At 35.9% G+C, this 15,232-nt stretch overlaps 1 protein-coding gene and 1 non-coding gene across 8 annotated transcripts in view; both read left to right on the forward strand.

The window, feature by feature from the left end:
• Positions 1 to 9,288: 9,288 nt before the first annotated feature.
• Positions 9,289 to 15,232, forward strand: part of LOC104112285 (protein PHYLLO, chloroplastic) — a 29,766-nt gene continuing 23,822 nt past the window's right edge. For 5 of the 7 annotated variants that reach the window (XM_009622159.4, XM_018776362.3, XM_009622160.4 and 2 more), the window contains exons 1-7: positions 9,289 to 9,518; positions 10,301 to 10,492; positions 11,092 to 11,303; positions 13,258 to 13,375; positions 13,557 to 13,670; positions 14,405 to 14,506; positions 15,081 to 15,140. In XM_009622159.4, coding sequence (XP_009620454.1) covers positions 9,360 to 9,518; positions 10,301 to 10,492; positions 11,092 to 11,303; positions 13,258 to 13,375; positions 13,557 to 13,670; positions 14,405 to 14,506; positions 15,081 to 15,140 — 957 coding nt within the window. In that variant the 5' untranslated portion in view covers positions 9,289 to 9,359. Of the gene's footprint in view, positions 9,519 to 10,269; positions 10,493 to 11,091; positions 11,304 to 13,257; positions 13,376 to 13,556; positions 13,671 to 14,404; positions 14,507 to 15,080; positions 15,158 to 15,232 lie in introns of those variants that run through there. The other 2 variants (XM_018776364.3, XM_009622162.4) reach the window with 2 other exon arrangements.
• Positions 10,676 to 10,778, forward strand: LOC117280565 (U6 spliceosomal RNA). The gene has a single exon (XR_004511090.1). It is a non-coding gene; the product is annotated as a U6 spliceosomal RNA (small nuclear RNA).

Below are 15,232 nucleotides of genomic sequence, written 5' to 3' on the forward strand. Positions count from 1 at the left end.
GCAGACAGTGCGGATCACAGATAGTGTTGTATCCTCTTCTCAGCTGACTCGATGAGCCCCATTTCATTCGGGGGTCATGTATTGTACCTCTTGTTTATATTATGGTCACTTTTTGAGGTATAGCCGGGGCCTTGTTGCCGGCACCATCCTTACTTTCTTTTGTATCTTTAGAGGCTCCGTAGACACTAGGTGGGTTGTATATGTGTGTTGGGAATGTTAAACAAGTCATGTTGTGTTTGATCACTTGTTCCACTTGAACTTTAAGAAATGTGTGTTTTGGGACTTAAAAGCGCAATGGCTAATGAAATGATTTAGGATTGTATGAATGTGACTCCTATTGTATAATTAATGAAATCACGTCTTCTCTTGATCATGGGTTAATTGGGTAGAAAGTATCTAACATGCTTGTTCGGTCGGGTTCACTCGGTTGAGCGCCAGTCGCGCTCCCTGGGGATGGGGCGTGACAATATGAGTAAGTATGAAATCTATGATTTTTCTCAAAAACTTTAACAACAGATAAGAAATTCCACTATCATATGGCATGAAAAAAATACTTCTCTATGCCTACATATCAAGTATGCATGTCTAATGCAATGCAATACAGTGATGAACTCATGTACTCACACTCTCAGAGTACCCAATCTCACTATCTCGCATTTCCACTCATCATGCTCAATATTCCTATGCGATCGCGATGAACAAATATCTATTTAACCCTTCCCAACTTTTCTCAGACAGCCTATAGTGTATTAGCCATAACATTTTGTACAAAACTTCAAATGATAAATGGTTTATTTTTCTGAAAACTAGACACAAAGAGCTACAACTTTCATTTTTGGATCATCTCCAAATTCCTTGTAGATTGCAAGTTATAAGCTTCCAAAGTCGGGTTAGTGTAACAGAGATTTTCTTCTATGCGATCGCGTGAAGTCTTCTGCGATCGCGATTCACCACTCCATTTTTCCTATTTTTCTCTTTGCTATCGCATCCAAATCTACGCTATCGCAATGTACACCCCTGTATCCAAAAACCAGCAACTAAAAATGGCCTAAAAATGATCTGAAACCACCCCAAAACTCACCCGAGCCCTCGGGGCTCCACGCCAAACATCCACACAAGTCTAGAAACATCATGCGAACTTGCTCGCGCCATCAAATCACTAAAATAACACCCCGAAACCATGAATCGGACATCAACACGCATGAAATTTGAATGGAGAACTCAAGAACTTCTAAAATTACAACCAATTGTCCGAATGCTATCAAACCAACTCCGGACGACCCTGAATTTTGCAGGCAAGTTCCAAATCATAACCCAGACCTACTAGATGTTTCAAATCTCACTTAAAAGCATCAAAATCACAAATCTCACCTCAAATCGACTTAATGAAGTTAATGTACTTTCAAAATTCAAAACTAACGGCGAACAAGCCTAAACACCTCGGATTGATCTCAAATTTGGCACACAAGTTATAAATGAAATATCGGGCCTACTATAACTTTCAGAATCGAAATCCGGCTCCGATATCAATAAAGTCAAACCTTGGTCAAACCTATGAACATTTCCAAGCCTTCAAAATTCCAACTTTCGCCAATTAGTGCTGAAACCTTCTAAAATTATACAAATCCGGGCATACACCCGAGTCCAAAATCACCATCCGGTCCTAATAGAACCATCCAAACTCCGATCCAAGGTCGAATACTAAAAAGTCAAACTTGGTCAACTCTTCCAACTTAAAGCTTCAACAATGAAATTCATTCTTCCAAACAAGTTCTGAAACACCTGAAAACCAACACCGGCAATTCACACAAGTCATAATACGTTATAGGGGGCTACTCGTTCCCCCAAACTACCGAGAAAAGTGCAATTTCTAAAAACGACCAATCGGGTCCTTACACAATCTTAGTAATTGTGCACAACATTGTCCGATGACAATATACTCTGCCTCAGTTGTGGATAATACAATTGATCCTTATTTCTTACTGTTCCAGGATATTAATGCCTTTCTCAGTAATTGACATGTTCCACTGGTGCTTTTCCTATCTTCTTTATCACCTGCAAGATAAACATCTGAAAAACCTTCAAGTTTAAAATTGTTAGATCGTGGGTACCACACTACCACAGTCCATATGAAACAGTTCTAACGAGATAACGTGTTATTCTCTTTACTGCTGTCAGGTGCGAATCCTTATGAGCTGTCTGAAACCTGGCACATTTACACACACTAAATATAATATCTGGTCAAATAGCAATTAGATAAAGTAAGGAGCCAATCATTCCACGATATTTCGTTTCATCCACTGGATTTCCCTTTTCGTCTTTGTCAAGACTTGTTGATGGGCTCATTGGTGTAACAATTACTTTAGCACTTCCCATGCCAAACTTTTGAATCAATTCCTTTGTATATTTGGTCTAACATATAAAAGTTACTTTCACAGAGTGTTGAATTTGATGTCTAAGAAAAAACGCGAGTTCTCCCATCATGCTCATTTCAAACTCACTTTGCATGAGATTAGCAAATTTCTTGCACAAAAGACGGTTAGCACTTCCAAAAATAATATTATCAACATAGACTTGGATAATAAGATTACCTCCTAATGATCTTTTGATAAATAATGTAGTATTTACTTTACCTCTTGTAAAACCATGATCAAGTAGAAATGAGCTAAGCCTTTCGTACTAGACTCGAAGATCTTGTTTGAGTCCGTATAGAGTTTTAGTCAACTTATACACATGGTAAGAAAATTGTGGGTCTTCAAAACCAGGAGGTTGTTGTACATACACCTCTTCATCAATAAAGCCATTTAAGAAGGCGCTTTTGACATCTATTTGGAAAAGTCTAAAACCTTTAAAAGATGCATATGCTAGAAGAATCCGTATAGACTCTAATCGTGCTACCAGAGTAAAGGTTTCATCATAGTTGACTCATTCTTGCTGTGAGTAGCCTTGAGCTACTAATCTGGCTTTATTTCTCACTACTTTTCCATCTTCATTCAGCTTATTTCTGAAAACCCATTTGGTTCCAACTATGACAGCATTTGCAGGCTTAGGTAATAGTTCCTAAACTTGATCTTATCGAATTGATCAAATTCCTCCTGCATGGCTTGTACACAGCTGGAGTCTTTTAAGGCTTCCTCAATTTTCTTTGGTTCGATTTGAGAGATGAGTGCTATATTTTCCTTCTTCTTAAGAGCTCCCCTAGTTTTTATTCCTTAACTTGAATCTCCTATGATAAACTTTTGAGGGTATTCTGGTTCACTTCTCCACTCATTTGGACGCGTTCCAAACGTAGGAGTAGTTGACTCCTTCTGTGGTTCAGGTTGATTACTGGCAGGTTCACTAGTCGACTTTGTGACTGCGGGTGCTATCAATCGACTTTTGTGACTTGCTTGTCTGTGATGTTTCTTGGCTGATATCTTTATCACCTGCAATAATTCCTTTCTCGGTCGTAGTATTATTTTCATCAAATATGACATGCACTGATTCTTCTACAGATAAAGTACGTCTATTATAAACTATAAAAGATCTACTATTAATAGAGTAACCAAGAAAAATACCTTCGTCACTCCTTGGATTAAATTTTCCAAGGTTGTCCTTACCATTATTGTGGATGAAGCACTTACTGCCAAATGGATGAAAGTAACCTATGTTGGGCCGTTTGCCTTTTCATAATTCATATGGAGTTTTCTTCAAGATGGGTCTTATAAGACATCTGTTGAGAATGTGATAGGTTGTGTTTACTGCGTCTGCCCAAAAGTGATTTGGCAGGGAATGTTCTAATATCATTGTTCTGGCTATATCTTGTAGAGTTCGATTTTTTCGCTCAACTACTCCATTATGTTGAGGTGATTTTGGAGCTGAGAAATTGTGGGTATATCCTTGATCATTGCAGAAATTTTCAAAGGCTCTACTTTTAAATTCTCCTCCATGGTCACTTTGGATGGATGTGATGAGATACCCTTTTTCTCTTTCAACTCTTTTACAGAAAATCTCAAATTTTTTCAAAGCTTCATCTTTATGAGATAGGAAAATCAACCATGTAAAATGTGAGTAGTCATCAACAATAACAAAAGCATATCATTTACCTCCAATGTTAGCAGTTCTAGTGGGTCCAAATAGGTCCATATGAAGCAGTTGTAAAGGATTGGTCGTATACCCAATGTCTTTGTTTTTTAAGAGTTCCTAGTTTATTTACCAATCTGACATGCATCATATACATAATTTCTATAAAAAATGAGTTTGGGAAGGCCAATAACTAAATCATATTTGGAGAGTTTCTCAATTAGATGCATGCTTGCATGACCACGTTTCTTATGCCACAACCACGGATCATCAGATATGGATGCTAAACAGATATGACTATCTAAATTTTCAATGCCATAAAGAATATAAATATTTCCATACCTTTTCCCTGGAAGTATTGTTTTACCTGACTTATCTTTAATGGCACATACTGTTTTCTTGAATTTGACTCCGTACCCTGAATAACATAGCTGACTTATATTCAAGAGATTATAGTTGAGTCCATCTACAAGGTATACTTCAGTAATATCACAATTGTTGTTGAATGGAGCTGTGTCAGTGCCAACTATTTTTTCTTTTGAATCATCACTAAATTTGACACTTCCTTCATTTATTTTTGTAACTTCTTTGAACAGATTTTTGTCATATTTTTGGGCTTCCAAATCTATCCTGAAACATTAGACTTACGAAATCTACAAAAGGAATATTTTTGTCCAACTTTGTTACGGTAATGACACACAGTGGTTGATCTAGTTTTTGATCTACCACTTGTGTTAGTACTTGTGGACTCAGTTCTAGCCGGTTCTTTTTCAGTTGACTTGTAAGTCACCTGGTTAGACTTAACCGAGTTGTGACTAGTGGATTTGCGCATGCCATTCAGTTGCATTTGCAATTCCTGAACCTCATCTTGAAGTACATCTCTTCTGATTTCACATACTTCAAGTTTAAGTTCCTACTGCTTCTTTTCCCTATTGAGTCTTTTCAATTCATTCAACATCTTTTGAGACTCCTTTAGGATGAGATCAAGAATATCCTGCAATTCATTACATTATCACAGTCATAGGATCTTACCTCACTTGTTTCACCTCGTGCCATGAAATAGTTTTATGTATCTTATTTGCTTTCATCATTTGATGTGTCTTCATTAGTCTAGCAGCCAGAATATTTGTTCTTATTATTTTCTAAAAATAGTCATGAAGCACATGTTTGTTATTTCCTCATGTTCTGAGCTGTCTTCATCACTCCAGCTTCCGAAGGATTTGTTTTTGTTGAATCCTCTGGAGACTTTTCTTGTAAGTTTAGGGCATTCAGCTTGAACATGGCCATACCTTCCGCATTCAAAGCATTTCCCATCATTTTTGTTTTGTTCATTATATTGCCTAGTTCGTCTGGATGACATCCTTACCCTTTTTGTATTTCTATATCTTCTCATCAGTTGTAGTTTTGAAGGCAACTGTTTTCTTCTTTTCTTCCTGATTTGTTTTCTTGAGATGGTTTTCCTCAAATGCTATAAGATCTCCTCGTAGTTTATCATATAAAAGTTTGTTTAGATCTTGAGATTAGAGTGCAACTACTTTTGTCTGCCATGTGGTAGGCAAACTCTTTAGGATTTTTCGAACTTGATCATCACTTGAGTAGGGTTTACCAAAGGCTTTCAGATCGCCAATGATTTTGCTAAATCTTGCAAATATTTCCTCAATAGATTCCCCTTATTTCATCTAGAAGAGTTCATAATCATGAACCAACATGTTTATCCGAGTTTCTTTCACTTTACTGGTTCCTTCATAAGTAACTTCCAGTTTGTCCCATATTTCTTTGGCGGTATCACAAGTTGAAATTTTCTCATACTCTTCTCTACTTATAGCATTATAGAGCAAGTTTCGTGCCTTAGCATTAACTTGAACAACAGTCATTTGCTCGTATGTATATTCATCTATATCTTCAGGATCTACGGGTGGTTGAGTTCCTACTGGCAGTGGATAGTTCCCCTTTTTTATGGCATGCCATACTTTGACATCATAAGATTTTGCATAAATTTCCAGGCGTACTTTTCAGTAGGAGAAATGTTGTCCATTGAAGTATGGTGGCCTTACTTGCGATGTACCTTCTTGAAAGAGTGCTCCAATTGTTACTTGGTTTGACATGATCTTTTCTCACTAGCTGTTAAGCAAACGATAAAAAGTGTGAGACCTGCTCTGATACCAATTGAAAGTACAAGAGGGGGAGGGGGGTGAATTGTCGATTTTTTTTTATATTCTAAGCAGTTGACTAGTTTACCAATTAGTCGACTTAAGTTAAGAACATAATAAAAGTAAAGAAGAAATAAAGTGCAGGAATTAAAGACACCAGAATTTTTATACTGGTTCGGATTCAATGCGAATCCTACGTCCAGTCCCCTTGGGTTGCAAGGGTGCTCTCTTTCAGTATTTGAAGCTTCTCGATTACAAGAGAGTTGATGTAGCTTTGCACCAACAGCTTAGTCACTATGTCACTTCTCTCTTCTTGATACAATGCCTCACCAACAATTATCTCTTTTTCTTCTCTCACTAATTACACAACAGATCTAAAGAGAACTACAATGCTTGTTTGGAGTAGAACAAAAAGAGTGATAGTGGTTCGTTCAAAGTATGTCTGCTTCAAGCCTGGTACAGATGTATATATACTTCGTGAGGCCTTCTTTACTCTTGATTGACATGAATCTTGAGAGATTACAGAACCAAGGGAGTTGACCCTTGAAAGAATCGCTGACTGATTCTTTCCAAGAATAAGGTGAAGCTTCCGTTGATTTTCCTTGACTTGTGGCCTTGATAGACTTTTCTTCCGCTAAGCAGAACTTTCTGTTATTTGAGTAATCAAAGTTGGATCCCTTGATTCCGGACTTTAACGGTCTGCCTTTGATAGAGGAATCTCCAGTGCAGAGCTTCGCAATCTCGTTTTTCTTTAATTTGGGACCTTCCTATAATATCCTCCGTCAATCTACTATCAAATCATTGATTGATTCTTCTTTAGGATTTTCGCTACTTCTTCCTTTTTTGTCTCTAATCTTTGATACTTTTCCTTTCCTTTGCTTCTGGAGTTTCCATCATTCTTCTTCCTTACTTTCTTCCGTTGACAGATCTTTTCCTTAATTCTTTTACTTCTTCCATACTTGAATGATAGAGCTTTTTGAGTCCTTTATTTTATCCATCGTGATACTGCACCATAGTAATATGTTATTTTTCATCATTGAAACTTATATTTAACAGATAGTATAAAACTATTTAATATAAACAATTAGGTCAGTCATAAAGTAATTATATGTAAATGTTATACGTGCAATTGATATGATAAAAATAGTGTAACTAATTTGCTATCGTCGTTTACATAATATTACTAATATAAAAATCTTTATGCATATGTAACTTAAAGTCTACAAGATATCAACAATTCCATATGCCACAAGACTCGCCCGTCTTTATGATGAGAAATACTCCCTAGCCTTTTAAGCTTTGGTGAACCTATTAATTAGCAACATGTGATGGTAGGTACCAGTCACTTGATCCATAAATGAATTAAATGTACCCCCTTTTTTTTTTATTTTTTATTATTTATACAAATTGTATAGTCGTGGTGAGACACCAGAAAATGGATACTCTTTCGGTCCTTCTAAGGGTCACGAAATTTTAATGCATTTACTAACCTACCTAATTAAAGTGCCTTCGTGATTTAAGTAACTAATGTATGGAAAAAGACATAATTTAAAGTTGATACGACAAAAAATTTAATTAATATTCTCGTGTAAGAGAAATGGCTGTTTGTGATCCTATTTGTGAAATTTTGGCACTCCTTAATGAATAACATCAAAATCTATGGGTCATTTGTCAGGCAGACAAGTTATGCATTTATTAGTAATAAATAATACAAGAGTTATAATGCAAACAGGGGCGGATGCACCTTGGCTTCGTCGGAAAACTTTACTAAATATGTAAATGTAATTAATGTGCAAAAATAACATAACGTATATAAAAAGAAATGACATTGCCTAAAACAAGTAGTTCCTCAGCTCGCCTGGTCAAGTGCCTCTTTTTCTTCTTTTAGGTCGAGGGTATAAATCCGTTCCTCAGCTCGCTTGGTCAAGTGCCTCTTATAAAATTTCGTACCCTATATGCCAAAACATTAACTTATATTAACTTCTAGGATGCTAGTTCCATTGTTAATTGTCATGTTTTTTTTTCGTGTATCGAAGTTGCTTAAGACCAATTTGCAAAATCAAGTAAACGATGAGCTTTTGAGTAATTATTTGATGCCTTTATAAAAAACGAGGTATTTTGAAATTATTTTAGTGAGGATACTAAATAAAAAACGTAGATGTGTTTATTTATTCACTTTCTTAAATATCGACACCGGTTAAAAAAAATTCTGCCTAGGCCCCTAAATGCAAACGTGAGATAAGGTTGTAATACAAGAATTAGTAATGTAGGGACGGTAACGGAGAAACTAATTATAATGTGCGGTTTGATATTACAAATTACAGGACCAGCTGTAATTGGAATGTGTACGGAGATGGCTCCATAAATTTAGTGTATGTCTAATAGAGTACTAATATAACAGGTTGTAATATTTGTTACAAATCAAGCAACACTCTGCTTCATACTTCAGAAACCAACCTATTTTTTGTGTCCTTGATGTCCCTTTTAACATTAAAAAATGATATTTGGTTGTTTTAAATTAAGCTGGATATTGAAAAAACCGAAGCTTGATGTCAGTCAGTCTTAGTTCACCTATAACTTTAAGAAAAGAATAATCAAAGATGACTTTGTAAATGATTAATTATTCAGAAATTTTCACCGACTGCCTTTTTTTATATCAATTATTTAGTAAATAGCTCTTTTTTTGTGTGCAATTGATGGGCTTTTTAAATCACGGTCTAAAGATCCTTTTTAGTAAATTGAAAATTTTATGAGAAAATATTAGACCACGATCTAAAATTTTCTCATTAGACTATGTTTTGTGAGCAAACTAAGAGTTTATACTAGCAAATATTGGACGCAAATATAACATTGCCGGGAAGGAATAATTTTACTAGGGCTATCTTTGCACAAGTTTTAAAAAAGGGACAAATCTAAACAGAGGCTTACAAAAGGGACATTTGCGTAAATCAGCCATTATTAGTCCTCTTGGGAAGGTTAGTGGGCTAAGAGAAAGCCCAAACAATAAAGCCCAAATCAAAAGCCTCCCGCCAATTCGACCCCCAAAACTACTTGTAAATTTACCAAACGGCTAATTCTATCTTCTCTTACTGCTCACCTTATCCTCTTCACTTTCAAAAATCTCAAACGATTTTCTAACGGGCGGTAATGAAATCTCACAGCTTAACCGGAATTCATACATTTCCTTGTTCACTATCTCTCCCAAATCGCCGTACAATCATCAAATTCACCAATTACAGCCATTTATCTATACACATTTCCCGGCGCTTCACACTGCATTGCCGTCCTAAAACCCTCAATTTTCAGGTTTTACAATTTTGCAGTAATTGTTTTCTTAGAGTTTAGTTCTGTGCAGTAAAAATATTTATACAACTAATAAAACCTTTACCTTATAAAAAAAAAGAAAGAAAAATTATACAATCAGGTCACTGATAACTTATTAGGTATAAGCAAATCTCTTGATAAATATTAATGATAATCTGCTAAAAATTATAAGTAACTTGCTATCAAAGGTTAAAATTCACTTATAGGGGTCATTTGGTTGAATGTATTAGGGAAAATAATACATGTATTAGCTTTGGTATTATTAGTGCCTTTGTTTGGTAGTATTTTTCAACCCGTGTATATACACCTTATTCAGTACTATTCTTATATATAGCAATGCATGTTATTTTTAATACTCCAAACCAAATAGTCGATAAGAAATAATCTCACCATAAATAATCAAGCATTACTAATCCCAACATTACTAATACACCATATTCATTACTGTTCTTATACACCCTACCAAATGATCCCATAGTGTAAAAAACTTGTCTTTACACTGCAAGTGTATATAACTTAAATCCCTTTTCGAGTTTAAGTTCTATGCACGGTGTAAAAAAATATTTACAATTTTTAGGCAATTATAAGTTAATATCTTGATAAACATGAATTGATAATATGGTAAAAATGGTAAATAACCTACTATCAAATTCACTAATAAGGTAAAAAAAAAATTCTTTACACAGTCAGTAAATCCTTTTTCTAATGGATTTCTTTTTCTTCGTTTTATTAGTTTTTTTGGTATTTTTTAAATGTGTGAATAGGTAGTTCGTTGTTCAATGCAAGAAAACAGAGTGTTGGAAGCAGAGGATGCTGCATTGTTGGTTTCGACTTGCATTACTCGCACTTTGTCTCCAGCATTGACTTTAGAACAAGGATTGGAAAAGATTAAGGAGGCTGTCGAGGAGCTGAAGGCCAAGCCTCCTTGTTGTTCTAGTGGCATGTTTAGATTCCGGGTACTACTTCGAAAATAAAAAGCCTCCTATATTTACTTAGTATATATTCATTTGATGCGATTCAACTTTGTCTAGAGATTTTAAAAAATCACCTTAATTTATGCAATGTGCACCTATGAAGGAACTTTAAACAGATATGAGGGATAATCTGATCTTATTGCTTTATAGTTTGTATGATATATGGTAATCATAGAGCTTTACAAACCAAATCGAGAAATGTAGAGAAGATTAGCATAGCCATTGTGCAAGGATGACACACAAAAATCGAGAAATGGTCCAACAAGAAAAGGAACATATTAAATTTCTGATTTATGTAATATGCATATCAGCTGAGTTCGTATCAAACTTTTTATAAAATGTGTATGGATGCATTATATGCATGTTTATCTGATAAAACTTCAGCATCTGTAACTAGCAGTTGATCATAGTTTGCTAGGAACATTTACCGTCATGGGATCACATAGGATTGGAACTGATTCCACATATTGGCAATCAAACGTGGCAACTGTTAAATGAGTGCATTCATGTTGCAATGTACTTTTTTTCTATAGTGCGTATCCTTTTTCTTGATTAGCGTGAGGATGATTGCTGATATGCAGGTTGCTGTTCCTCCCAGTACAAAATCTTTGAATTGGTTTTGCTGTCAACCCGAGTCATCAGGGGTATTTCCACAATTTTTCCTTTCCAAGGAGAGGGAAAACCAGACATTTAAGTCACTTGTATTGGGTCACACTCGTGGGATATTTGGAATTGGTGCAGCAATCAACTTTAAGGGCTTTTCTGCTTCTCAAGAGTACGGTGAATTTGGAAGGTAATTTTAGATCACCTTCACTTGCTTCAATTTCACCTCTAACATAATTGATTATTTTATGTTCCGTTTGCATCCTACCAGTGAATGAATTTTATATAAATCCAGCTTGATGAACTTAAACTAAATAAAAATCAATTACTGGTGGAAACGGAGCAACTCAAGGTTCCATCTTGTTATGTGTTCCTTAAAGAGTTGGTGATACTATATAGGGGCACTTTATGGGTTCAAACACTGTTGCAGACAAAACACGGTATTTAAGTGGAGAATGGCAGAGGGGTGGGCCCATTATATGCCGAGTTTCTAACCATGCCACACTGGCCCTCAGTGATTTCTCGGTTATCAAAAAAAAAAAAAACGAAGTAAAAGAGTTGGTGATATTATAAAATTAATTTTGAAGAAATATAATGGACACTAACAAGTACATCTTCCGGTCGAATTAGACTTATGGGAGTTTTAATGGAGAAAGGTATTATATCCTCTCTGTTTGAGGAATTCTTGTATGGAATATATATAAGGAGAATAAGCTATAGAAGATTGAGGAGACATGTCCCTATTTGAGAAATTTAATTTTCCTGGTTGTCAAGAAACTAGGTGGAAGAGATATTAGAGTATGTTGGTCAGAGGAATGTTCCTCTACAAGCATTGAAGCCAATCATCCATTTCTGGAAACTTATACACTGTTTTGTGTAATAATTGATTCAACCGTGGGGACCTGGACTAGTTCAAATGTTCATTGATAAGAAACAGTTTTACTGTATAAACGTTTTGAAGCTATAAGCTTCGAATTCTATCAGGGAAAATGGGATGCTCTCAGTCAACTCTGCATTGGTGGCAAAGATTTATATTGTCTCAACAGTAAAGCATCAACGATCTTTCCTAAAGGTGAATCTCTTTCTCTGAAAAGAAGCTTCATTGGAGGTAGTTTGACACATGAGGTTGCTTAATAGTGAAATAGATGATTTTGGAGTGCTTCTGTTGGATTAATTTAGACACGGAATATTGATGATTTGCAAATGCTGCTGCTGGATAACTGTAGACACGAAATTACTGGGTGATTGTAATCTAGCATGAAGGATAAGTGTGACCCTGTATTTGCTCTGAAGATTGCACACAATAGTGTCTTCAGGATAAATGCGAAAAGATGTACTACACCTAGATATGGGAGAGCATTTATTATACTTATATATGCAGTTTTTTCTGTTATCAAGATGGTGAGCGCTATGGAGCATTGAATAGAGGCCAAGGGAATCCCATAATCTGAGCATTGTGGATAAGTGTGGGCCTGCATTTGCTCCGAGGAATTGAACACAACATAACTAGAGTGAGTTAACAATGATCCTGGCATGCATAAAAGGCTTGCTTTTCCCACATAACACAACATTAATATGATCCTTCATAGTCGTTCTTTTTTTTTTTGATAAGGAAAAAATTAAGTAGTATCCTTCATAGTTCTTTGTTTTAACAAACTACCTTTTTGGATGAAATGCCATAAGAGATAGACATTGATAGAGAAAGGAGAGAGCAGTACTTGGAGTTCTTGCCATCGTATTGAATCTAAATTGTATATAAAGGTCGTAATTGATATCCAACTCTCCATGTTAGGTGGTTATTGCATTTTACTTGCTTAAGCTCCCAAATTGTCGTTGCAATTCCAGAATTATGAGAATTTTGATTCAACATTTGTGTGATGTTAACTTTGAGGTGCTTAGGTAATGGTTTTGAATATCATTGTAAGGGATCAATTCTTGACTTGTATCCCCAATGAAGTGCGTGGTTGCTGTTTGATCTCGTCTTTCTGTCTATCAGCAGAAAACTGCATGTGATTCTGATAGCCCTTAAGACAGAGGATGAATTACAAATGTCCTGGTTCCACACTTCTACAATCACATGAAGGAACAGTGAGTTTTATGTCTATAAGAGAATCAAGTCTAATACTACACTGGTACTTTTGCAGATGTTGTGCTGTTGAATCAACACCAGTGGCGGCTTATGGCTTCTTGGACCTAAGTTTTGATACAATATCTTCTTCCATGAAGCACGAAGTTGGATCATTCTACTTCTTCATACCCCAGGTAAAAATGAGTCTTTTTGCATGGCCATGGTTTAGCCTCGAATATTTTCTCTAATTTTCTCAAATGTTCCGTATGTTTTGAACTAAACATCTCGAATAATGTGATGGACTTACTCTTGTGCTTCAGTTTTAGTTTCTCATCAAATTAAGACATTGTTAATTTGAGAAATTTATCACTGTAGATTGAACTAGAAGAGTTTGAAGGTGCTTCTATCTTATCTACAATGGTGGCATGGCATTCTTGTATCTGTACCTTCGAGGAGGCTCTTCAAGCGTATGAGTCATCACTTTTGCAGGTAATCTTCTATTTCCATGTCTGTGATTCTTTGAGTTATACTGCAGCATGAGAGTTTTCCTTTTCCCTGGGATGTCATTGCCATCTCTGTGCCACTCCAATGTCCTTCCCGAAGTGCACCATCCCTATTAGTTGGTATTGCCTATATGGATCCTTTGCTTCCCTTGTGTTCTCTTCTCAACTAAATGTGCATTGATTTTGAGAGGCTATAGGTCTATTAAGTTAACTTCCCTACATGTGATTTTAGATCTAATTCGTCCCTCTTTAGAACTTCAGTCATCATAATGTCACACCTACGAACTGGTGCATTTGGAGGTCTACCTAAAAAATGTCTAGACCATATCAGGGAACCTTCTCTCATTTTATCCTTTGTTTGTGCTACGTGTACTCTCTTTCTAACGTAATCATCTAATCTTGTCCAAATTTTATATTTCTGTAAATTCGTCTTACTAGTGCATTTTTAGATTTTTAGGCCCGCCATTCACGTTCATATAATATTGGCGATATCACAACCTTTCTTGTTGTATACGAGGTATCATAATAAGGATATATGCCCATATAATAATCTATTTGTTTAAATTTGACCCCTATTGCTCTTGTTATAGAGAGTTGTTAACAATAAATATTATGTTGGTCACATCTGCTTTTCCGAAAACCTAAGAGTACAACAACAATTGTCATTTTATACGCCATCATGCCATGGGCAACTGATATTCCGAGTTTCAATTTCTTCAGGCTGAACATAACCTTTGTTCTGAAGAAGAAAGATGCTGCAGCAATCACATTGGTGCGACTCTTCGAGAAGTCCATAAAAGGGAGGGAGAAGATGCTCAAATGGTAATACTATGTTTTAAAGTTGCACTATGACAAAAGGGTGTTGCCTTGAAGGGAGAGAGTAGAAATGATGGGAGATCCGACAATTTTCCGTATCCCATTTGACCCCATTTGAGAAATTGCAACAATTTCATTTTTGTACTTCCCTTTTGTAAGGGTTGAAAAGGGAAAACTTATTCTAGAAGGCTTGCAAAAATGAGGGGAAGTCTGAACCCACACAACTTCCTGAACTAATGCCTTCCAACTTCTCCTGTGTCAAACAATGCAAAATCTTTCTTTTTGCTTTCCTCTCACTGCTCCCCTTTATTCCAAATTTCAGCCCAAGCACACCAAAAAGTTTCACATTGGAAAACTCTTCCTTGATAAAGAGCAAGCCTGAACACTGTTTTACAGCTTTTCCAACAAAGCACTGTTCTCCATCTTCTAGATAAATTCTTGGTACTTGTAGACTTTAAATTTGATAACAAGAGATTCTGAGATTGATGGTTATTGTAGGACTTGACTCTGTTGATAATGAGTGTTAACACTTCCACTCATGTTTTTGCTTTGAAACACCACTGAAAAATTCCTTTTATAGGTATATGCGAATCTTCAGAAACTGTTCGAGAAATACCCTGGGCCATGCACTTTGGAACTGGTATCCCCTTTATCCTGGTATTACACTTCCTTGGATGCTTTTTATGATCTCGTGGTTGAAGTGTCATTAATTATTCTGCATGCAACAAGAAA

The sequence above is a fragment of the Nicotiana tomentosiformis genome, chromosome 4, assembly GCF_000390325.3.
Source record: "Nicotiana tomentosiformis chromosome 4, ASM39032v3, whole genome shotgun sequence".
Taxonomy (NCBI): Eukaryota; Viridiplantae; Streptophyta; class Magnoliopsida; order Solanales; family Solanaceae; genus Nicotiana; species Nicotiana tomentosiformis.